The sequence below is a fragment of the Chiloscyllium punctatum genome, chromosome 27 (genome assembly GCF_047496795.1).
Source record: "Chiloscyllium punctatum isolate Juve2018m chromosome 27, sChiPun1.3, whole genome shotgun sequence".
NCBI classification, from domain to species: domain Eukaryota; kingdom Metazoa; phylum Chordata; class Chondrichthyes; order Orectolobiformes; family Hemiscylliidae; genus Chiloscyllium; species Chiloscyllium punctatum.
The window spans coordinates 23,377,904-23,403,848 of NC_092765.1; the positions used below are offsets into that span (position 1 = coordinate 23,377,904).

The following is a 25,945-nucleotide window of genomic DNA, read 5'->3' on the forward strand; positions in this document are numbered from 1 at the left end:
TTTCATGGACTGAAATGAGAGAAGGGCTATTTTAAAACTAAGGATTTTGGATACTTAATAAGAACAAATTACTGAAATTAATTCTAGGCCATGTTTATACTGATTTGGCCAAACAGTGGGGCATTGGGCATCATGAAAGTGTACAAGGTGAGATTTGGCCAGGAAGAATAGCTGACGGGTTTGTGGGGTAGTGATGAATATTATTCAGAGCAGCACGGAAGCTCAGCAGTTAGCACTGCTGCCTCACAGCACCAGGGTCTCCGGTTCAATTCCAGCCTTGGGTGAGTGTCCAGCCTGGAGTTTGCACATTCTCGCCGTGTCTGTGTGGGTTTCCTCTGGGTGCTCTGGTTTCTTCCCACGACCCAAAGATGTGCAGGTCAGGTGAATTGGCTTTGCTATAATTACTCATAGTGTTAGGTGCATTAGTCAGAGGGAAGTGGGTCTGTGTGGGTTACTCTTCAGAGGGTCAGTGTGGACTTGTTGGGCCGAAGGGCCTGTTTCCACACTGTAGGGAATCTAATCTAATCTAAATTATGCCTCAATGGAGTATGCCCTGGAAATCAAATCCCTCTATTCCCACAGTCACCACAAAGGTTAAAAATGTTATAAATGTACGTAAAATCCCCCAATTTATCTGATTTTTAGACATAGCCTTACAGAAAACACTACATTCATTTGCTAACAATGATTACTTTTTAACTACAGATAGATTCTAACCACAGATTATGAATAATGATAACATAAAACTCTAACCCTCTTATATATGTGGCACATCTCCAAGGCACTGTGTAATAGAACCAGCACAATGGCCTGAATAGCCTCCTGTTCTGGGGTTATGGCTTTTTTTTTAACAAAAGTCGCTGGGAGTTCTGGTTCCAGTAGTCCAACGGTTTAGCTATGCTGCCGCGGTGCATTCGGGGTGTTGTAGTCTTCTGCTGCCTTTCTCTTCCGGCTAACGGTCTGCGGGCTTCGCAGGGAGACACTACATCTCCCAGCAGGCATTGTGAGTCCGCGCGCGTGCGTGCCCCTCTCCGCTCCGCCTCGCCCCGCCCCCCCTTCTTCCTCTGGGTTCTTGTGGTGACGAGTTTTTTTAATCCGCCAAGAAGCTGAGGGACGGTCCGGAGCTCCGAGTCGGCCGAAAGATGTCTCGTCAGGCGAACCGAGGTACCGAGAGCAAGAAAATGGTAATTTGTGGCTTAGACTATCTGGGTTTAACATGGCCGGAAAACAAGACTCAAACCGAATCAAGTGCTAAGTCTGTCAGCTGTGGGCCTGCTCCTGTGCTGGGGACTAACTCAATGGCCGCTACAGGCCCCTCATACTCTACTTCTTACAGACTGTCACAGTAGGCGGTCAGACAAGCCCCATGTGTTTGAGGCGTTCAGTTTGCTTGACGTACACCTAAAAATGTACTCTGCAGTGACTATCGAGTGTGCCCCGTAGAGAACTAGAGATCTGAAACTAAAACACTGAAATTGTTGGCAAAACTCAGCAGGTCTGGCAGTATCTGTGGGGAGAGAGCAGAGTTAACCTTCCTACTCCGGTCACTCTTCACCAGGCTTTTTTTTCTTCTGTCCACTGATGCTGCCAGACTTCTTGAGTTTCGCCAGCAATTCCTGTTTTTGTTTTGGAGTCTGTCACATCCTGATCATTGCCATTGCCCCTAGCCCAACATTGACAGATTTGAGCACTTCTGATTACACCATTTAACTTCTTTGAAACTGTAGCATCCAATAGTTTGGACCTCTTAAATACACGATATTGTTCTGTGCAACATCGCGTGATTGAAACTTTACTACAAGTGCAGCAACTTATGTTTATTTACAAGCTTAAAATAAACTTTGTTGACAATGCCAATTGGTGTGAATATGGACCTCTTCAAGTGCTTTAAGAATTGGAATTCTAAATGAATACACTGAATGAACAATTTCGGTACCCAGGCTAATGTTCTTGGGATGTGATCAAATCCAAATATGGCAGCTGGTGGAATTTAAATTCAGTTAATGAAATCTAAAATTAAAACCTAATCCCAGTATTGGTGATCACGAAACTAAAATACACTGTGGTGAAACCATGGGCTGAGTAATGTCTTTCAGAGAAGGAGAACTGCTTTTCTTACTTGGTCTGATCTATGTGGGACTTTTGTTGTGGTTCTGTTCACCGAGCTGGGAATTTGTGTTGCAGACGTTTCGTCCCCTGTCTAGGTGACATCCTCAGTGCTTGGGAGCCTCCTGTGAAGCGCTTCTGTGATCTTTCCTCCGGCATTTGTAGTGGTTTGAATCTGCCGCTTCCGGTTGTCAGTTCCAGCTGTCCGCTTTGTTCTGATGAGTTGTCTGAGAGTGGTTGTTGGTTTGTGTGCTGTTATGAGTCCTAGTGGTCACAGTAGTCTGGCTGTCAGTCCGAACTGACAGCCAGACTACTGCGACCACTAGGACTCGTAACAGCACACAAACCAACAGCCACTCTCAGACGACAACTCACCAGAACGAAGGTCCCAATACCCAGCACAAGCAAAACTAATGTAGTATACAAAATCCCATGCAAGGACTGCACAAAATACTACATAGGACAAACAGGAAGACAGCTAACGATCCGCATCCATGAACACCAACTAGCCACGAAACGACACGACCAGCTATCCTTAGTAGCCACACATGCAGATGACAAGCAACATTAATTCGACTGGGACAACACTACTATTATAGGACAAGCCAAACAGAGAACAGCCAGGCAATTCCTAGAGGCATAGCACCTGTCCACAGATTCAATCAATAAGCACATCGACCTGGACCCAATATACCGACCGCTGCAGCGGACAGCTGGAACTGCCAACCGGAAGTGGCAGATTCAAACTGCTATAAATGCCGGAGGAAAGATCACAGAAGCGCTTCACAGGAGGCTCCCAAGCACTGAGGATGTCACCTCGACAGGGGACAAAACATCTGCAACACAAATTCCCAGCTCGGCAAACAGAACCACAATGATGACCACCCGAGCTACAAATCTTCTCTCAAATGTGGGACTTTTGTTCTGCAAAAATACTTAATTCTTAATTGCTGTCTGCAATGGCCTTCCGAATCATTCAGTTCAAGGGCAGTTGGAGACTGGCAACAATTATCTGATTCTGCAGTCAGCGATGCCCATATTCCATCATCAAATAAGCATGAACGTGAGCACCAGGGTTATGGCTTTGAAAATAGTTTAAGGCACTTGTTTGGCTGTTTTTTTAACAAAATGATCTGGCTTGTGACCATGTTTTTGTTGTTAAACCTATTGCCTGGATAGCACATGAAATAACAAGCTATGATTTATTCTGCTAGACAGAAAAGGCTCATTCACCTATCAAAATTCCTAAGCCAAAGGTATCTATAATTTGAAAATATAATCAAGTTTGTTTTCAAATTTTCATTTTGAAATTAAAGCATTCACACAGATTGCATTTAAATTCCAACATGTTATAACTAGAAAAAAAATAGAAACTAGCTGTATTGTGGTAATTTATTGAGCTTTAATATGATCCAATTAATGTTTCTGACTTTTCTCAATATTTGCCTAATCCAGTCTTGTTGCTACATGCATTTGGCTTGGTCATAGAGCAGTGATGGAGGAGTGCTTTTTGGAATAGAGATCAGTAATCAGTGATGTTCCACAGGGTTCAGTGCTGGGACCTTGTTTGTAATATATATCTAAGTGACGTGGAGGAAAATGTAGATGATCCAATTAATGAGTTTGTGGATGACACCAAAATTGGTGGAGTTGCAGATAGTGAGAAGGATCGTCCAAGGATACAGTTGGATGTAGGTTGCAGATATGGGCAGAGAAATGGCAAATGGAGTTTAGTCTAGACAAATATGAGGTAATGCATTTTGGAATATCAAATTCCAGAACAAATTTTAGAGTAAATGGCAGAACCCTTAGGAGCATTGACATGCAGAGGGATCTGGGCATACAGGTCCACAAATCCCAGAAAGTGGCAATGCAGGTGGATAAGGTGGTCAAGAAGGCATACATCATGCTTGCCTTCATCGACTTGGGCATTGACTAAAAAAGTTGGCAAGCTATGTTACAGCTGTATAAAACTTTAGTTTGGCTACATTTGGAATATTGTGTGCAGTTCTATTTGCCACACTACTAGAAGAACATGGACGCTTTGGACAGGTGTGCAGAGAACATTTAAACCCCCACCCACCTCTAATGTTGCTTGGTCTGGAGGGTTTTAGCTATGGGAGAAGTTGAATAAACTCAAGATTGTTTTCACTGGAAAGACGGAGGCTGATAGCAGTCTGTAAAATTTGAGGGTCATAGACATAGTGGAAAGTCAGAGGCTTTTTCCCAGGGTGGAAAGGTGAACTACATGAGGGCACAGATTCAAGGTGAGCAGGGGAGAAGTGCAGGGAAAATGTTTCACATAGGGGGTGGTGGGTGCATGGAGGACACTGCCAATAGAGGTTATGAAAGCAGGCACGTTACAATGTTTAAGGCATATCTTGATAGACATATGAATGGAAGGTAAACAGGGGGATAGAAACCATGTATGGGTAATGCTTAGCCGGTCTAAACAAGGACTAGGAATCAGTGCAGGCTTGGTGTACTGAAGGGTCTGTTCTTGATCTGTATTGGTTTTGTATGCTCAGCCATCATTTGCATTTTCCTTTGAGTTCCTTAAACTAGGTTCATTTTAAATTTTAAATGTAAAGAAGTGCATTTTAGCTTGTCCCATCTAATGTGTCTCAAGCTTGAATTATATTTGTAAATGTGATAGCTACGAGCACTGACTCCACCGCAATGTTTGGGGCTCAGTGCAAGATACAAAAAGTTAATAATCACACAATACCATGTTATAATCCAAGAGGTTTATTTGGACTTCCAAAAAAAAGACACAACCCTTTCTCCCTCGTAGCCCTACACACAGATGAAAAAAAACACCATTTCGACTGGGACAACACATCTATCCTGGGGCAGGCTAAGCAAAGACATGCTAGACAATTCCTAGAGTCCTGGCACTCCAACCACAGCGCCATTAAAAAAAAACACACAGATCTAGATACCATCTATCAACCCCTCAGAAAACAAACAGGAAATGACATCACCACAAACCCCAGGAACTCCATCCAGGACAAACATATAAATAGAAAGCAGGAGACAACAGCTTTGCTTCACTTGGAGGTCTGGATTTCAAACCTACAGCTCAGCGAGCAAACCAGCACCCTAAACCTGTTGGACTATAACCTGGTGTTGTGTGATTTTTAACTTTGTCCATCCCGGTCCGACACTGGCACCTCCACATCAAAGGTAGAAGAAGACATAGCATTGGAAGCCAAAGACCATTTGTCCCTTGATTTGGATTTTTAAAATGTAAGAGGAAAAAAAAACAGTTTTTAGTTTGAATTTAATACATTATAAAATTCAATCAAAAATATTTGGAAAATTTTCCTTCAATGCAATATTGTATTTTAGGGTGTAATTTGGTCATATTTATGTAATGTACAGAGGAAGTATTGAGTGACCTGTCACTGCTATATTTGCAAGTTCAATTTTTCACACTTGGATAGAATTCCAAATCTGCTGTATTTATCATTGATTGAATTAAAATTGTAACTGATATAAGAATTGAGTCCACTTTGAATGAATGAAGAGCCTGATGGCTTTACTTGAAGATAAAACTCATCCTTATACTCAAAACTAGTAGTCTTTTTTGTTTGTCAAGACAAAGGATATTATCCAGTTTCCTCCAGAAAGTAACTGGAGATTGGATTGCATTCAGTAGTAATATAATTGGACTGTAACTCATAATACATCATTGGTCAAATCACATGTTGCTTTATTTTTATCATGGATTTTCTTTAAAAACATAATCATGAACATTATAATTTACAGTCTTATATTTTAAACACTAAATTAGTAATGGAGTTTTTTTTAGCAAATGTGTGAAAATGACTGGATTTGTTAGAACTAATAAGTAATTTCGACATTATGGAGCAGTTCTCATATGGTCAGTACTCAATTGGTTGCACAGTGTTGAGCTTTTATGCAGGGCAGAAGGCTGACGACATAACTGGATGCTTAGTTAAAAACTTAGGCCAATTTAGGAAGATTATAAGCACTGTGACCTCTTCAGGTTCACAGTTTATAGTCTGGCCGGCTGCTAAATTAATATTTCTAATAGCAGAAATAAAACAATTTTTATAAACAGCCATTAGGTTGTCATATCATGTGATTGTGACCAGACAGATAGAGACACTCAGATTACTATCACAATTTTTTGACAAATTTCTTCCCATATGTGTGAATTCATATCCCAAATCTATCTATGCCTGTGTGGGCAAGACATAACATCACTCAGATATAAGCTAGATCCAGTACAAGTATTTCCATTCTGAATTTTGATCTTTGCAAGTTTTCATAGTTCGACAAACACTGAATTGCTTATTTAGAATCTCTGGTTTCGATTGTAGTGCACTACAAATCAATTTGAGGGCTATCTGATAACTTAGATAATGATCCTCCTTATTTCTTACATGCATCCACTGGACGCGCTCTGTTCAGAATGACTTTTGAGTTCACCTCAAATTTTCAGCATTAGTTTCATTTTTGCACAAGATATTCTTTGGCACAAATTAATCAATGCATAAGTTTCAAGTCCTATTTATGTTACTACTGTTGAGCGTGTTTCTCTGAATTTTGTGGCCCTGTGCACACAGCTGCTAAATTACTCTTGCTAAAATCCATTAATGCCTGTCAATTTTGTGTGGTTCAGGAGATCGAGGGGACTGTCTTGGCACAGGTTCAAGTATGTTGGCACGATGTTGGTTTGAGAACTTCAAAGTTCAGATTATTTTCTATCAGCTTTGTCAGTTCAAACATGATTTTTAAAAATAATTTAAAAAAATCAAAACTGGTGTTGCTGAAATTTTCATCCAGATAAAATTGATAAACATCTCTCACCTTTTTAATTGTACATTCAAAAACAAATTTCCATTGTATTGGAATTAAGTTTGATGAATTACCTAGTTGGCTCTATGTGCATCTTGGGTTGAGTTCTGTTATGTTTTATCTAAATAATACATTCTTGCAATGTGTACTTCATTATGTACAAATTGTGTGATGTCACTAAATCTCAATTCTGTCTTTTTCCTGTCTCCTCTGCCTAACGCACTCATTCTGTAGTACTGGTATTTGCCATTCATTTCACCTTCTGCATCTCTGCATCTCATGGTAGGTGTTAGGAATACTAATCTCTTTGAAAATTGGTTTGCTGCATTGCATGTTTTCATTTTGCTTTCTGATTTGCTTCATGGCTATTTCTGTGTGATGAAAAATTTCTCCTTGGATTATGAAGTGGAAGGTGAAATTTATAACCCGAATTCAAAACATGATCTGATTTCTAGTATCTGTGAAACTATTTAAGATTATTTCATGAAGGCGACAATCATTGTTTGAAGGTTTGTTCTGTGCATTAAAGGAATATGTTTGAATTACTTTGACCAAAATTGCTGATTTAAACTTCAACTATCCTGAACATAGCTATAACAGTATGGAAACTACATTTCTGGTCTAAGGAGAGTTTTTTTAAAAAAAAAATTAAGTGCATGCTCCTTGTTAACATTCTACTGGAATGGTAGTATGCCTTTATTTGTAGAGATATTGGCATGAAGATTGAGTTGGGCTTTGACTTAGATTGTCTACAGCCCTCCAACGCCCCCACCTATTTTACTCTTTCTCACCCAGTTAAATAGTTAAGAGGAGGAAGTGCAAGTGTTGAACTACTAAATGTGAGTTTGCACCTTCAGCTCTTGATAGCTGAAGATTTTTTTTTGCCATATTGTGAAGCCCCATAGTCTCAAAGTCATTGGTGTGGAGTATAACAGGGCAAAGGGATGTGCAGTAGCTTTTATAGAATAACTATCACTTATTTTCAGGAGTTTGCTTTGTTGTTTTGGGGCTATAGCCAGAGAGGTTTCGTGGAGTAATTATAAAATATTTGCAGTTTTTTTTCCCTGCGTATTGCTTCCCAAAGAGGTTAGAATTACTGGTAGATGGGCGATGCTTTACCTGGCTATGAAATTTGATGGAACTGAAGAGAGTCAATAGAAAGGATCTTTTCCTTTTGTATGTGGGATAAGGAAAGAAGTTGGGAAAGAATCTAAGGCTGATGAAAAGATGTGAGTTTATTGAGTGCAAAGCTGAGTTAATTGAACAGGGGAGTTGTATCTTTGATTCCTGGTTTGTGCTGAATGAATGTCAGTCATTGGGCACTGAATTAGAAGGGGAAGTATTGGGCATGTGACACTGTTTCTGTATGTGTGTTTTTGTGTCCATGTACCTGTTGGATTAAGATCACCGAATTAATTAGCCTGCCAGGACCTAATGTTGAGACTTACTTACCACTGACCATTGAGTGAAGTACTGTTTGATCATTTGCTCTAGAAGACTGTATAAAAAGAGGAAAAGGCGAAATGAAATATTAACCACAATGCTGCTTTTAGCTTTTGCTTGCTGCACCTCAGCATTTGTTGACAATTATTCAAAATACAATGCATTCAGTTCACTAAGTAATGCTGTAACAAGTAAAAATTTAAAGTTCTGTGTTTTATGATCCCATTGATCTAAAATGGTTGCAGAACCAGATTAGTTGGAAGCACTGAGCAATGGGAATAAAGTGAACATTAGGTTTATATTGTGGAAATCCTGTGATTGGTCTGTATTAATCATTTGATTTTGTCTTTCAATTTTAATATTCATGACTTTATTAGATAAGATGCAAATGGATTTAAAAATTCCAACTATGAAAATATTTTTCCACCCATGAATCCGATGAGAGAGAAAAAGAAAACAAATGCTGGTTTCAGCAAAATATGCCAGTTTGATTTTTTTTCCCTGAGTAATGCAAGGACATAGATTTCACCTCTGACCCACTTATGTATCATATTCCAGAATATCATTGACGGAGTTCCTTAGGCATATCCTAGGTCCAGCCCGCTTCAGCTACTGCATCAATGACCTTCCCTGCATCATTAGGGCAGAAATGGCGATGCTTGGTCGTGATTGCAGAGTGTTCAGCATTGTTTACAACTCCTCAAATATCAAAGCAGTCCACGTCCTATGCGTCAATACCTGGGTGATATCTGGGCATGGGCTGATGAGTAGCAAGTAACATTAATGATAATTGCCCGGCAGTGACCATCTTTAGCGAGAAAGAACTTAAACATTGCCCCTCAACATTACCTTTGCTGAATCCTCTAATATCAACACACTGGGGGTAACCATTGACCAGAAGCTGAAATTTCTTTGCTATACAAATATTATAGTCTAAGAAATATGGATGTCATAGCCCCAGAGGGTATTGGATGTTCTCTCAATAGAGAGAGGGGGAGAGAGAGAGAGACAGCTGGTGCTGAGTTTGACCTGAGGGTCTCCATAGGGGGCAAGGTTGAGAAGGAGGGGCCTTCATGATAATGTCAGCTAGTGTGGGAATTGAACCCATGCTGTTGGCAACACTACATTCTAAACCAGCCATCCAGCCAATTGAGCTAACTGACCTCCATGGCTGCAAGAGCAGATCAGAGTGCAACCATCTGTAAAGCACAAATGAGGACTATCATGGAATGCTCCTCACGTGACTCGATGAGTGCAGCTTCAGCAACACTCAAAAAGCTTGATAACACCCAGGATAGAGCAGCCCACTTCATTGACATCGCATCCACAAACATTACTGCCTTCACCAAGATACTGCAGAAATTCACCAAGGCTCCTTGGCACCTTCTAAATCTGTGACTGCAAACATCTAGAGGAACAAGGGCAGCAGATGCATGGAAGCATCCAGACCTGCAAAATTCCACACCCCCCCAAGAAAAATAACAATTCCTTCACTTTTGCCTGGCCAAAATTCTAGAATTCCCTTCCTATCAATATTGTGGGTGTGCCTCCACAAAATGGACTACCACAGTTCAAGAAGGTAGCTCATTACCACCTTCTCCAGGCCACTTAGGGGTGAGCAATGTATGTTACCCTAGCCAGCAAAGCCCAAATTCCCTGAATGGATTTTTAAAAAAGTTGTTACCATTTTGATCTTCTAACCTAGCTTTCACATTCATTCTCTTGAAATACAAAATAAGGTTTTAAGTAGTAACATGTGACATTGTTCTTGCTTGTTTGAACTAACAATTAGGAAGGAGATATTAAAGCACTATTATTGTTCTAAAAAATTTCTGAAACTTTACATTTCAAAGTAAGTTTTACTATGGGTAACGTTTTTTTAGTAATTGGGTTCTGCCTACCAAAGTCCAGTTCCTGAAAATGTTCTCTGGATAGGTGGATTAATTAGCTTTGTTCCATTATTTTGAATGAATGAATATTTTCTTGATGAAGGCTTCTGTTCCTCATGTGTGTTTCATAAATAGAAATAGGAAGGTTTATACTCACATTTCCAAGAGGTTATGTAAAACCTGGAACAATGTATCTTTAACTACCGTGAAACTGAAATACTACTTTTCTACTAGGGTTAAAATGATATGTAAATAAATTCATAAAGTTAATAAAAATTAGTAAAATGACAATGACATATTCTTGAGCTGCTCCAGTCTCTTGTATCACTATAGTGATATTGTGTGAGTATTCAAGCATTGGATCAAATTGCTCAACCAGAACTTTTTTGCCTTTTGTAGAAATTCATGAAAAATGTATAGAGTTTTGTCTAATTTTTGGCAATATTTAAAATGTGTATGTCTGGGGAAGCAGTTTCAGTTTGATGTCAAGGTTAACAATTTGTTCAATGCCTTCAGCTGACAAAATTATTGTGCTACTACCAGGAACAATGCCCATGAGCATAAGTTTGGTATGTGGGTGATGGTCTGACAATAAATGATCAGTCATAATTTGAGCTGTTGCTCACCTTCCACTTGTGAAGCAAAGGGACACTTCTTCTCTGGCCCGTCCTCAGGCAGCTGAAGGTTGTAAGATTGGACTTTACCACCAGCATAAATCTTCAAATTATTAGTGGAATGTGTTCCAATGAGGGCTACTGAGTTCCAGGTGAGTGCATGGAAACTTTAGTGACCTAGACTCAATCATCTTCAGCTCTTTCAACAAAACATTGTCTCCATCATTAAAATCAGAAGGAGGATGTCACTGATGATTGAAAGTGGTCCTGGTCTATTCAACCTCTTCCTATAGCTCAAAATCTCCAACCCTGGCAACTTCCTTGTAAATAGTGTCTGAACCCTTTCGAGTTTCACAACATCCTTCCTACAGCAGGGAGACCAGAATTGCATGCAGTACTCACTGCCATTTGCAAATCCTCAGATATTGAAGCATCCATGTCCATTTGCAACGAGACATGTACAGCATTCAGGCTTAGGCTAAGTGGCAACGAACATATTTACCTGGCACTTCATTACCATCAATGACCACCTCCAAAAAGAGACAATCTAACCATCTCTCTTTGACATTTAATTGCATTAATCATTCTGAATCCCTACCATCTACATAATTGTGAGGTGCTACATTTTGGAAGGAGTCAAAAAGTGTGGTGCTGAGGAGCAGGAGACTTGACGTTTCGAAGCTACTCTCCAACTTCTGCAGTCCTCACTTTCTCCAGCATTTTGGGAAGACAAATCAGGGCATGACTTATATACTTAATGGTAATGTCCTGGGGAATATTGCTGAACAAAGAGACCTTGAATTACAGGTTCATACTTCCTTGAAAGTGGAGTTGCAAGTAGATAGGGTAATGAAGAAGGTTGGCATAGATGAGTTGTACCAAAGCTTTTGTTTCCATGTTGTATATCTCAGTGACTCTATCAGCATCATGGGGCCAGTGACCAGAAACTGAACTAATGAACTGTGTAAAAACAATGGCTACAAGAGCAGGTCACAGTCAGGGAACTGCGTAAAAACAATGGCTACAAGAGCAGGTCACAGTCAGGGAACTGTGTAAAAACAATGGCTACAAGAGCAGGTCTCAGTCGGGGAATTCTTTAGTGAATCATTCATCTCTCTCTCCCAAATTCTGCCTCGCATTTACAAGGCACAATCATGATTGTGATGATATGCTATCCATTTGCCTGGATGAGTACAGGTGTGCGAACATCTGACAATTTAGAAATATAAAGGAGGACCCACCATCTGTGGTTAACTGAAGAAGTTGGGGAAAGCATCAGACTTAAGGAAAAAGTATAAATTTGCGCAAAGCTGAATGACAAGTCAAGTGATTGGTCAGAATATAAAGATCGGCAGAAAAGGACGAAAAGGTTAATCTGGATGAAGCAATTGGGGTATGAGAGGCAGCTAGTTACAAATGTCAACACATATGGCAAGAATTCCGATTATACTTTAAAAAGCAAAAGAATAAGCAAAGTTAGTGGTTCCCTGGAGGGAGAGAGAGAGAGATGGGGGTTAATGGACAATTAGGAAATGATAGATGAAACAAACAAATTTTTCTTCTTTACTAGCAAGCCAATGAAAAAAAAGTTGTAAATCAGGTGTTGGAAGGGAGAGAAAAACTAAGTAAAATTCCAATCACCAGGAAAGCAGCATAAAGCACACTGATGGAGTTACAGGCTGACAGGATCCTGGGTGCAGATGGATGTCATCCTAGGATCTTAAAAAGGTATGATATGTGAGGTAGTAAATGTGTTGGTTTTAATTTTCCAAAGTTCCTTCATTTAGGAAAGGTTCCATCATACTGGAAAGTAGCAAATATTACCCCTCTATTCGAGAAGGTAGGGAGGTAGATAGCTGGAAAACTGTGGGCCAGTGAGCATGATGTCTGTTGTGCGGAAGGTGTGAGAATTAATCATTGAAGAGATTAACTACACACTTGGAGAGAGAGGTAATGAGGAAGACTGTGCATGGTTTCATGAAGTGGAAGTAATATTTAATCAATTTATTTAGACTATTTTGATCATCCTGAATGGTGGAGCAGGTTTGAGGGATCAAATGGTTTACCTGTGTTCCTACATCATTAGATTGTGCTACAAGTGCAACGCCACCCAGGACAAAGAAGCCCATATATCATCTCATCTATCATCTTCAACATTTACTCTCCTCACCATCAATGCAGCATGTATGCCATGTACAAGATGTGCTGAATCAACTCACTGACACTTCCTTGATGGTTGTTTTCAAACCAGTGAATTCTGCGAAGGACAAAGGCAGCAGAAGTGTGGGAACATTGCTTATACATTCCCCTCCAAACCACATACCATCCTGATTTGGAACCGTATCTTTGACCTAGCAATGGCGATGGCATTACATCCTGGACCTCGCTCACTAATGGCACATGACTGCAGTGGTTTAAGAAAGTGGCTAATTACCATCTTCTCTTGGGCAGTTAGGAATGGTCAGTAAATGCTGAATTGAAGTTGGATTACTTTAATCCTTTGATCTTGAGCTGTTATTCATAAATTTTGGGTTGTTGTCACCAAGATATATTTCCACTTCCGATATTGTCATCCATTGCTCTGTCTCAGTCTATACTGGAATCGTTATCCATTAATTTGTCCCTATCAGTTTGAATCATTCTAATATCCAGAAGACTGCTGAAGTTAAATTGGCCATGAATTGTCTGATGTAACATCTAATCATACTGCATGGAAATAGTGTCCAAGAAAAAATTATAAAACAAATATTTAAAAAAAAATTACAGGTCCATTTTAGAATATAAAGTATGTTTTGAAGTGCATTTCTTCAATTTGTTTAGTTGACAATGCACATGAACACTGCAGTTTTGTGCCAATTTACTGAAGCTTGAAAGTTGTCAATGAGGCTCATTTGTGATACTCTGAAAGTTATTAATAGTATCAGTTAGCACATTAGTGTGACAGAAGGCTTGGGTTCAAGTCCTAGCTCTCAGGAGATGTGTCATAACCTGTCAAAAACATTAATTAAAATAACTATAACTAGTTCAATGAACAAGCATTTATTTTTAATTAACTGGTTTGATCTGATCAGTTGCTTGAAAATAAAATTTCTGTGGACTTAGTCATGATTATTTTGCATTTATCTCATTGAAAACATTGGACAGTACGTTTGGTCAGTGGATTCAACATTGTTCCAACTACAAGATGCACAGCTGTGACTTACTAAGGTTTCTTCAACAGCACCTTCCAAACCTGCAACCTCCTTCACTGAGACCAACAAGAGCAGCAGGTGTGTGGGAACACCACATGCAAATTCTCCCCACCCCCCCCCCACCCCCCAGGCCACACACCATCCTGACATGGAACTATTTCACCATCCTTCATTATTGCTGTGTCAAAATGTTGGGTCAAATCCATTTCAAACAGCAACCTGGGTATGTCTACATCCTGTTCAAGAACACCACTTGCAACCATTTTGTCGAGGGTAATTGGATGGACAACAAATGCTGGCAATGATGTGCATGTGCCATAAATAGATACTTTAAAATTTCAAAAATGAAACTAGGAATTAAAACTGTTCATTTTGTATTGCTTAACCTGTTTTCCACTTCTCACCTGCTGCCATTTTCTTTGGCAGTGGCTGTATCTAATGATAATTGATATATGAATCAATAATTTTTTTTCATTTGGTCAAGGAACAAGTTGCTCGTTCATGTTTTTAAAATGCAGTCAATATGTTGTCAAACTTGTTAAACAAACTTCTGATCTCCTTTATCAACAACCAGCTTCAGATGGTGGTAAGAATTGTAAACTATTTTGATGCAGTTCTTAGTGTTTCCAAATACTTTGCTAAATTTCTTTCCCTTCCTCAACAGAACTCAGAGTTATTCACTCTGACTTATGGAGCTTTAGTTACACAACTGTGTAAAGATTATGAAAATGATGAAGATGTTAATAAGCAGTTGGATAAAATGTAAGTCTATATGAATGCTTTAGTCAATATATGCAAGGCCAGCGCTTCCCTTTGTAGTTGCCAGATTTGCTATAATATTTCCATGTCTGATATAGTGATTCTGCACTAAACTTTATCTAGCTGTGTGAAAGATTAAACTTTCTCATTACTTACGCATGAGGCAGACGATGCATGTACGTTTGTCTGTTTCCATGGTTCATTCTTTTCTGGAGCAATGCAACATCCTGTTACATAGAAACAGAATATGGGAGCAGGAGTAGGCCATTCAACGCCTTGAGCTTACTCTGATATTGAATATTACTATGACTCATCATTAAGCTCAATCAATGCCCATATCCCTTGACCCGTTTAGCCACAAGAGCTATATCTACCACCTCTTTGAAGCCTCAACCACTTTCTGTGGTAGTGAATTTTATCAGCTCATCACTCTCTGATGAAAGAAAGTTCTTCTCAGTCCAGTTCTAAATGGTTTAGCCCTTTTCCTTAAACTATGACTTCTGTATCTGAACTCCCCCACCATGTGGAGTATCCTTCTTGCATTTAATTTATCAGAAATGCAATATTTGGATTTTAACATTGATACATTTTATTTCTTGATTGAGAAGCCAAGATGAAAGTTTGAGGTCTCCAGTACAATAAGTTTGAAGAGATTAAACAAGGAAGTTAAGTACATTTCAATGCAGTGATTGCATTAAGCTTAGAATTTTAAAGAGATTGAACAAAAGTGAATTAGTTAGGAATTCTGCATTCTGTTCTTATTAACAAAGCATGTTCCAAAAGAAATGTAAGCTTCAAGTGTTCTGAACACCTGACTGTTACTAAGTGTACTTTCTGTTGATGATATGTGTTTCTGAGTTTTGACAAGCTGATAAGTGCATCTTTTGGCAGCAATGGAAATTTGTTTTCTCTTGTATCTAAAAATTATTTTCTAACGAAAGATTACTTTGAATGTTTTACAAAGGAGATCTGCGTTTGAAGAGTTTTATATGACTTCTTTTAAAGTAATTATTTTCTGCTAAATAAACAATATTGGTTTGTCTTATGTTTCAACAAAGGGGTTACAACATTGGAGTCAGACTGATAGAAGATTTTTTGGCTCGTTCCAATGTTGGAAGATGTCATGATTTTCGTGAAACTGCAGATGTCATTGCAAAGGTGAGTTAGAATTTTGCATGAATTAACTCTAAAATTAAATACCCTTTCAATGCTGATGGTCATCTTATGAAGCAAAACCTGTTAGAAATGGGCAGTATTATTAGAACTTGCAAAACTAAAACTGCTTCAGAATCATGTTTTTACAATCAGTAAGTATTTTTAAATATTAGTATATGTTGTGAAGGCTGTAATCCACTATCAAAAGTTTCAACATTATAACATGATACAATTCCAGTTGAGACAGAAACTTCTTTTATATTAAAAAAAATTGTATTTCCTGTGACCATCTTAAAAGAATCCTCTGGCAAATTTCCAAATTAACACAGTAAAATGCAACCTAAAATCAGCATAAACTAAATGTTACGTCGTAGAGGTATTAAGAAGATAACTGTTATTAATGTCATAACTAATAATAGCCCCATATACATTCACATACATCTTATGTTTTTAAGAGATAAAACTTAGTCCCAACTTCTCTGTTCACCTTTCTCTGTTAGACTGTGTTATAATATTGAGTCAGTGACTGTTGAATGTCCTTTCCATCAGTGTCCCAAACTGACCTCCAGCAACATGGTGCACTCCTACAATTCTTGTCCTGGCCATACTGGAAGGAATTTTTGAGTTCTTGTATGTCCACAGACATTGTCTCTGACCAGGCAAAATCACATGACCAACACTTTGCCTCATAGCTAACAATAAAACCAGCCTTTTCCCTTTGCTTTTCTCTTTCATTTTTAAAATCTGAGACAAGAAGTCTACAATAGCAAGTACAGATATCCCTTCCGTTGTGTTCAGATTTTAAATCTGAGACATGAATTTCAATAGCACTTTATCTAGGACCCTGGAACCCATGGTAGCAAGCTATGAATAGGCTGATTATTGGACAGATCTTGCCAACAGATCATGTTTTTCTTCTTTACTCTAAATTACTTGATAGGATTTTAAAGAGAGTGTCTAAATCAATACCTTTCTTAAAACCTTGCAGTCATAACACAATTCCAAGCCTTGGCTAGAATTTGCTATGTTTTGTAGCAAATGCAATTCTATAACTAGTATGTTTGGTACTATGTTAATTGATGCTGTGGCTGAAAATTGCGTCTGGTAATATCCAGGGGGTATCTACTTTACGAAAGTTATTATGTAGGTGACTTATTTACATGGCTATTTGTAAGATGCCCTTGTGAAAATTATTGAGCCTGATTTTGTGGTCAGCTGTAACAAGACATAAGCAAACAGCTGCCTGTACATTTTTCATGGGCTGTTAAATGGAGATCTTTTCTAATTTAGAATCTCATTCAGTAGAGGCCTTGCTTGACTAATACTTGGAAAGAAGGCACTTTCCTATGAGGAAAGATTGAGTAAGTTGGACCTGTACTGGTTGGATTTTAGAAAAATTAGTGGTGAACTTACTGAAACATTATATGGTTCTGATTGGACTCAGCAGGATCGGTGTTGATATGTCATTTCCTATTGTAAGGGAATTCAAAATGAAGAGCGCAGTTTAAAAATAAGGAGTCTCCCATTTAAGACTGAAATGTGGAAGAACTCATTCCCTGAGGTTTGTTGATATCTGAAGTTCTCTCCCACAGTGAGCAGTGGAGGCTGCATCATTTAATATATTCAAGGCTGATTGGACTCAAGTCAAAGGTTATGGAGTGCAACAAAACAATTGAAATTAAGATAGCAAATAAAGATTGGATGTGAAAAATTGAATTAAAAGTAAAAGTTAAGTGGATAGGAAAAGTACAGTTAATATTCTTCACTAATAGCTTATGAATACAGCAAATGAGTTTTATCTTGTAAAATTAAGCTTTCTGGGCAATGAAGTTATTTAACAGTATAATCATTAACCACACTTTTTTAAAAAAACTATAATTAACTTCTACTTTACTGCAGCAGGCTTAACGTGTGATGTTTTTAGTTGGTAAATAATGTGCAAGTACTTCAACTTCACACAGTTGAATGTGTTCTGATACTGAGGTACTGTAATAGTATAGCCTTTGGAGGAGAATGGCAATTGGACTGCAAAATCTGGATTTTCATATTTCACCATGCAAGTGTGTGCTTCAGAGGTTATAATTTGATTTCCTCCATAATGTAGAGAGCTGTTTGTTTCACAATTATTATATATGTAAAATCGTAGCCTTTTATTAAAAAAACGTCATCAGGTGGTCATGTTGATTTATTGCTTGCAATTTTTTAACTTGCTAACAGGTTGCTTTTAAAATGTACCTGGGTATAACTCCCAGTGTGACCAACTGGAGTGCAGCCGGGGATGAATTTTCATTAATTCTGGAAAATAATCCACTTGTTGACTTTGTGGAATTGCCTGATAATCATTCTGGTTTGATCTATTCTAATCTTCTCTGCGGAGTTCTGAGAGGTGCATTGGAAATGGTGAGTGCATCTACAGTTTAACACTTAATGCTCATTTAGCTAAATCTGATTCCATATGAGTTTATTTAGGCAGTAGGAGCATGCTTGTGCTTTAACTTGATACATGCATTAATGAACAAAAGAAAGAGTTACATTGATATAGTGTCTTAAAACATTTCACAGTTAATTATCACATTTCAGTACTTCATGGTGTATGTGGTAATTAACATGCATGATGTTAGAAGCAGTAGCAAGTATATACAGACCACATAATTATTTTTTGCTTGTGAGCAATATTTGTACACAGGATCTTGGAGAAAATGTGGCCTTCTTTGAGCATCTAAATTGAAGGAAGCACTTCTGACAAACAGCACCTCTTTAGTATTGCAGTGTAGCATTAAGTTAGATTATGTACAAAGGTATCTGGAGTGGTGGGGGGCGCGGGGTTCGCGGTCATGGCTGGGCTGTTCTTCAGAGGGGTGGTGTGGTCTCAATAGGCGAATAGCCTTCTTCCAAACTAGGCATTCTGATTTCCCATCTACAAAGCCATGCTGACTATCCCTAATCAGTCCTTACTTCTCCTTAACATTGTTATCCGTATCATTAACTTCATTTTAATGCTTTCTGACTCTTGCTGCTTTGTTGTCTTCTGGGGGAGGTGCTGACACTGTATTAATGCCAGTGGGCTAGTAATACACCAGCTCAAGCCAAAGTTTTGGAGAAATTGCTTGAAATCTGACAAGATAGATGGTGAAATGTAAATTCAATTTTTAAAAAAATCTGGAATTAAAAGTGAAATTAATCACCAAGTAACCATTGTCAATTGTTGTTTTTAAAAAAAACTTAGTTTATGGAAGGAAACTTGCAATTTTACTTGGTCTGGTCTACATTTGACACCAGACTCCGGTGGTGTGGTTCCTCTGAAATCGTCTAGAGAACCAGAAGTTCAAGGGCAAGCAGGAATGAGCAAAAAGTACTGGCCTTGTTTAGACATTCCCCCTCTCCACTGGCAGCCATAACTACAGCCAACTCAGCTGGAAGCTGTTGTAATGCCTCTTGAATTTTTTCCAATTTATAAGGCCAACCTTCAATCCTCACTTCTCTGAATAAGGTTTGAACTATCCAGTATCATCTTTGGTTTGGTATCCTATTTTGTCTAATAATTGCCTTGAGAATTTCTTCAATGCAAGAGGCACTATATTATGAAAAGTTGTCGATCGTTTCAATAAAGTGAATTTGGCATGCACTTATGTAGTTTGGCCCAGAATAGAACATATCTGAAGAAGGGTCACTGGATCTGAAATGTTCATAGAATAATACAGCATAGAAACAGGCCCTTCAGCCCACCATGTCAGTACCGACCAACAAATGCCAATCCTACTTATGTGCATTTGATCCACAGCTGACTGTGTCTTGGCATTTTAAGTGTTTTAAGTGCCTCCTAAATGTTAAGCGAACCTGCGTCCACCATCCTGTCAGGCAACATGTTCCATATTTCCATCACCCTCATGGTGAAAAAGTTTAACCTCCAATCTCTTCTAAACCACTTACTCCTCACCTTAAACTTGTGCCCACTGTTCTTCGATATGAGGAAAAGATTCTACCCTGCCTCTGCCTCTCGTAATTCTTGTATATTTTAATCAGATCCTGTGCATCAAAGACAACAAGTCCAGCCTAGCCAGTCTCTCCTCATAACTGAGACTTTTCATTCCAATGAACTATCCTGGTGGACCTCTTCTGCACTCCTCCAGTATAGTCACTCCTTGTGGTAATGTGGCGACCAGAACTGTACACTGTGTTCCATCTTTGGCCGAATCAATATTTTATAAAGTTGTAGCAAGATTTCCTTACTCTATATTCTGCTCTTTGGTTTATGAAAGCAAGCATCCTGTCTAACTGTGCTGATACCTTCAAGAAAAATAGATTTATACAGAAAAGTCCCTTTGCTCCTCAGTACTCCCTTGGAACCTACCATTCATTGTGTATGTCCTTACCTTATCAAACCCCCTACAATGCATCACCTCACACCAGCATTAAATTCCATCTGCTATTGCTCTGTCCAATTTACCAGCTGATCAATATCAGATTGTAGCCTGAGACCATCCTCCTAACTATTCACACCATCACCAATTTTTGTCATTTGCAAACTTACTAATTATACATTCTATGTTCTAATCTAACAAACAGCAAGGATCCCAGCACCTATCCTCATGGTATGTTGCTAGTCCCAGGCTTCCAATTGCAAAAACCTTTGCCTTCTAATTGCAAGCCTGTTTTTGGATCCAGTTTGCCAACTTGCCTTGGATCTCATGTGCTCTTACCTTTTAGGCCAGCTTTCTGTGGGACCTTGTCAAAGACCTCATTGAAGTCCATAAAATCACATCAACAGCACTGCCTTCATCAATCTATTAAGTCACTTTTTCTGCCATTTTGGCATAATGGTGGCTCAGTGGTTATCTCTGCTGCATCACCGCACTTAGTCAAGGGTAAATATGGGGTAGAGGAATGGGTCTGGGCGGGTTGTCCTTCGGAGGATCGGTGTAGATTTGTTGGGCCGAAGGGCCTGTTTTCATACTGTAGGGAATCTAATCTAATCTAACAAATTTGTGCTGACACAGATGCTGCCAGACATTGAGTTTCACCAGCAATTTTCCTTTTTGTTTCAAATTTCCACAGTCAGATTTTCTTTTGAGCACATCTATTTCTCAAATGCCTAACACAATTCCACTACCACTGACTCTGTACAGTTGGATGTGAAGTTTACATGCAAATTATTTTCTCCTTGCTAGTTACTGTGATATGAATTAACTTTGAATCAAAACCATTTTAAAAGTTTCTCTTATTTTTAAATAATTCTCCTGCCTATTTAAATAGTTATTCCAATAAATTAAGTTCCTGTATGAAAGCAATTTATTCAGCTGGTTGTTTACATTTGTGTGACGTATAACATAAATTGAATATCCACAAATTGATTTCAGAATAGTCTATTCATTTTTCAGTAACAAATATTTTAAATTGTCATTAAATCAGGATGAGTCTTTTAATGACATATGTGTATATAAAAGAACGGCTAAATCATGGATGAAACTATGATCAAGTGTTTTTGATGTTGTAATGCTGTAAGTATGAGATATCCTGAAGTTAATTGACCATGAGTTGAAAGGAAACGAACAATTCTGACTCTCAGCCAAGAAGCTAGTGGAATCAATAGTACTGATTATTCTTTCCTCAACCATTTCTTTCTTATAGGTTCAAATGGCAATCGATGTGAAATTTGTCCAGGACACACTCAAGGGTGACAATGTAACAGAAATCAGACTGAAATTCATTAAAAGAATTGAAGAAAATCTTCCAGCTGGAGAAGAATAATATGTCATAGTACTATATTATTCTGTACAGTAAGAAGATATTCTGTCATCACAGTAGATTGTTGCATTGTGAAGTTGTATTATTGGCAAACGTTTGACATTTAAAGACCCTGAATGGAAAACAATTTACTAGCCATGGATTTAACCTAGAGAGACTCGAAAAACTGAACATGGCAATGAATTCCTGTGTTTGTGCTCTGCCACATTCTTCTAGATCATATCAAATGTTGGTGTTTTTCATGACTGTTCTATAATGTGTATATCTGGGGATTATAAATCTTTGGGTCTTCAAAAAGTTGTCATCTTTACTACTTCTTTTGACACACAGCCTGTGTTACTTCTGAAGAATGCAATGTTAATGTTTACAAGGTCACCACTGCTTTTGTTCCTCCCCAACCTGTCTTCCGTTATGGTCAAGGCATTTTGTTCAGAATCATTGAAGAACTGTCTCATTAACATGTATCATTGTTTCTGGTTGCTGACATCATGGACTTGTGAAATTTTATGTTGGTAGCAATGTGGAGCTGCATGGGGATTGAAGGAAAACGCCTTTAAAATGATAAATAATGATAAATTTTGGGACAGTTTTCAGATGCTGACTGATCTGCGAAAGAGGAAACACCCTTAACATGTGTTTTGGGTGAAGCTTCGTAGTGCTTTTTTTTTGTGTTTTCATTATTTCTTGTATTTACATTTTTTTCTTGTTTGTGCTTATTGAGGGTGCTATGTATCCTGCATCATGTTGTTCCAACTCTACTTATATATTACTTCACTGGGGATTTCATTTTGAATGGACTCTACTCCAGCAAAAACCCATTTCTTCAAGTCCAATTGGTTGTATACTCCAGAGAAGATCCATCTAAAATAGAAAGGAAGTTCTGAATTTCTTCCATTAAAGTTCCAATGTAAACAATTGAAATTCGACCCCATATACTTCCAATAACGGACAATATAGCTGCCTGAAATGATTATAACAGGTTGGTTTCATCTTGTTTGAGGTAGAACAATGGTAAAAAGATGTACTTTTTTGAGAAACTGCAGCACTGAAAGCGTTTATGTAAATTCATCCAATTGATACACCTTGATGGTTCCATTCAAATTGTCCGGACAAATACTGCGACCCATAAAGTTACTTATTTTGTGCTTGCCATTGTCAAGGTTCTAGTATGTACCAGAAACTTTTCAACAGAAAACTGAATATGCTTTGTGCATTCAGATTCTAACATTTCACCTATCTAAAATCTGATTTTTTTGTTTGTACTTTATATCATTGGAGTCCTAAAAATTATGCAATAAGATGCTGAGGCTTTATTTAGTCCAATAATAACTTATTTGTATTCATTTTGTTACTTAACGTTTTTGGTTTGGTACCTGATGTAAATTTCAGTCCAAGTTTGAATGTGATACTGACTAATATATTTTGTTTCTAATTCTGAATTCCATTGTCTGACACTTAGTCTTTTCATGATTTGGAAAATATGTATGTTTATCTGTGAACAATTATAAGCCTGAAAGTGATAGTGAACGATGAATGGAAAACCAGGTGACATTTTTAAAAAGCCAACTCTTCAAGTTTTTCAAGAAAGGTTGTTAGTTAAATTTGGTTCTTTTTCCAAGGAAAAGATCTAGGTACCCATACCGTTTTTTTTTTCTCTCAATAGCATTTGGCTATCTAATTTTTACCTGATAGGAGAAGGAAAAAATTAATTGATTTCTTTCAACACATTATACAAATATGCCACTTTCACTTAATGTTATGCTGCGTTGCTGCTAAGAGGTTTCCAGATTGGTGGACGAAAGGAGAGACAGATCTGGTAACAAAAGTAAGCATCATGTTTCAGCTTGTATGCAGCTTGGAGAATTTTCTTAACACTTATGTACTTCCGAAGCTTTTTGAAACTGTATCTCAAAATTTACCGTGATTACCATTTTCCTTCTGAACACTGATATTGAGCACTGGATTTGGTGAGAAGCCTGCTTTTAGGCATTTTGCCTGTTTATTTTAGGTTGTTCTGGAGTTACTTCAAAGCAAAGCCAGTCTGCTTTTGAGGTATGAAAAGAAAACTGGTGATTAAACTCTGCATAGGTAGAGATGTGAATCCTACTCCTGCCCCAACCCATCGTGACCTAATTCCAAAACAGGACTCTGATTCAATTTAGAAGCAGTAAATGGGCAGCATTGCATTATACAGGAGATGTAACATTTAAAATGTGAATTTCTTATCTAATAAATAAAGCTGTATTGTTTATAATATTTAATGTATAGACTTTATTGAAAACTCTATTTGAAACTCAGTTAAAAGGACCTGATAATATATAACATGAAGTAGGACAAAGTTTTTTAAAATTATTTTACTAGAACTGGGTGTCGTTAGCTCGGCCAGCATTTGTTGCCCATCCCAAATTGCCCTGGAGAAGATGATGAGCTGCTGGATTAGATATTGCCATCTGCAGTGATTGTAATGAGGTCAGTCAGTTGGATCTCAGCATATGAGCTCCCTGATTGGGGCTGTTCGAGGTCTAATCAGGGTACAAACAGGAATGTCAGGGGTTTTGATTTGAGAGCTTGTTCTGAGAAAGCTGGACCCGGCTCAAGTACTATGCGTGTGTAAATAAAAGGTGACTTGGTGACGGGATATTGGCCTCTGTGAAGTTATTTCACTGTCCATGTGTGAAATGTACGCCATAGTGCTGTTAGAATTTTAGGCAGTTCCAGGATTTTGACTCAACAACAGTGAGGAAACAGCAATATAATTCAAACCAGGGTCGTGTGTGACTTGGAAGGGCCGGGTGATACTGCTTTCTTTATCTTCTGAGGTGGTGAATGTTGAAGGTTTGGATGGTGTTGGTGAGTTCCTGCAGTGCATCTTGGTAATGGTGCATATAGATGGTGGAGAGAGTAGATGGGTCATAAATTAGGATCCAAGATGGCGGCGATCTGATGGGTTGAGCTCTGCACCATAACCCAAGTAAAGTAGTGCTTTCACTCTTCCCCACCGCGCCCTCCCTCCCCGCCCCCCCCCCCCCCCCCCCCCACCCCCGCCACTGGCCATTTATTTAAAAAATCAGGAAAATAAAGTAAAATAAAGCCCCAAGAACCTTTAAACACTAATTTTAACATTTTGGGAAGAAGAAGTTGATCAAAAGAAAGGGATCACGAGGTTTGCAGCAAGTAGGGCACTCCTCTACAGTATCAGATATGCCCGTGGCCATGGAGCTAACCCCCGCACAAGTGCCTTTGAACCCAGTGGAACAGCAGAACTTAGCCTCTGAGCTCGTAAAACATTGAGAGAAAATCGGGTCGACACTGGAACCGATCTCTGCCATGCTACAAAAGCTTGATCAACCTATGGAGGCGGTCGAACAGAGGACCACAGCAGAGAACTCGGAGGGGTGGAAAGCTAGGTGCGGGCCTTGCTTGACCAGGTCGATGACCTCGAGAATAGAGGTTGAAGAAAAAACATGCGTTTCATTGGGCATCCGGAGCGCGAAGATGGTGAGTTTCTGCTCAGCTCCCTGGAGCAGTGGCTCCTGCAGCTTCTGAGACTGGGAGTCTGGTCGGGCCGGGTGTGTGTACAGCAGGCCTGTCAGATTGTGATGCACAGGCCTGGGTCAGATCAGCATCCCTGTCCAATCCCACCATAACTCTAGTGCTAAAAGGGAGAAGCAAATGATTATGGAAGCCTCCAGAACGCTGGGAAAGGACTCTCAGGCCCTGCTGTACAAAGGGTCGAAAATTGTTTTTTCCAAGGCTTTTCTGGGGCTTTAATTAGAAAAAAGAAATCCTTTGATAAAGTCAGGAAGTGATTAAGAGCCCTGAACATTCAGTACTCTGTGCGGTACCCGACCAAACTGCACTTCAGCCATGGAGGGTCTGTTTACAACTTTGACTCAGCAGAGAAAGCAAGGGATTTCTTGAACACTTTAAAATAGATTAACTGTGTCAAAAAAGAATTATGGATAATAGCGGATCCTTTGCTTTATCGGTTGTTTGTTTTATATGCCTGGCATTGTTCTGATAATGTGCGGGAATGGGGGTGGGGTCCCTTTTTTTTTCTCTATCTTTATTTCCCTTTCTTGTAGTTTATAAAATTCCTGTTATTCCCTATGTTCTCTTTGGGCATGCAGTGGTCATCTTTTTTATTAAAGACAAGTGGGTTTGACGTACGGAGGGGATGGGTTGGACGCCCACTTTTAATTTCCATGTGTGTAAA

The 25,945-nt window shown here is 38.8% G+C and overlaps 1 protein-coding gene across 5 annotated transcripts; it reads left to right on the forward strand.

Annotated features, from left to right (window-relative positions):
• The first annotated feature begins 1,050 nt into the window (after positions 1-1,050).
• LOC140453548 (trafficking protein particle complex subunit 3) lies at positions 1,051-23,985 on the forward strand. Of its 5 annotated transcripts, XM_072548328.1 has the most exons (7): positions 1,066-1,184; positions 3,321-3,362; positions 7,168-7,215; positions 14,735-14,832; positions 15,888-15,987; positions 18,202-18,384; positions 21,613-23,985. In XM_072548328.1, the coding sequence occupies exons 1-7, from the start codon at positions 1,143-1,145 to the stop codon at positions 21,730-21,732; spliced, it is 633 nt and encodes a 210-aa protein (XP_072404429.1). In that variant the 5' UTR covers positions 1,066-1,142; the 3' UTR covers positions 21,733-23,985. The 5 variants fall into 5 exon arrangements, with proteins under 5 accessions (XP_072404431.1, XP_072404429.1, XP_072404430.1 ...); XM_072548329.1 differs by lacking the exon at positions 3,321-3,362; XM_072548331.1 differs by lacking the exon at positions 3,321-3,362 and having other exon boundaries at positions 1,124-1,164.
• Positions 23,986-25,945: the final 1,960 nt, after the last annotated feature.

What these genes read in the sequence shown, in the direction of transcription:
- LOC140453548 (XM_072548328.1), top strand. Translation starts at nt 1,143, where the DNA reads ATGTCTCGTCAGGCGAACCGAGGTACCGAGAGCAAGAAAATG. An exon ending in AATAAGCAGTTGGATAAAAT is followed by an intron (nt 14,833 to 15,887) that starts GTAAGTCTATAT and finishes GTTTCAACAAAG; the next exon opens with GGGTTACAACATTGGAGTCA. An exon ending in CTGCAGATGTCATTGCAAAG is followed by an intron (nt 15,988 to 18,201) that starts GTGAGTTAGAAT and finishes ACTTGCTAACAG; the next exon opens with GTTGCTTTTAAAATGTACCT.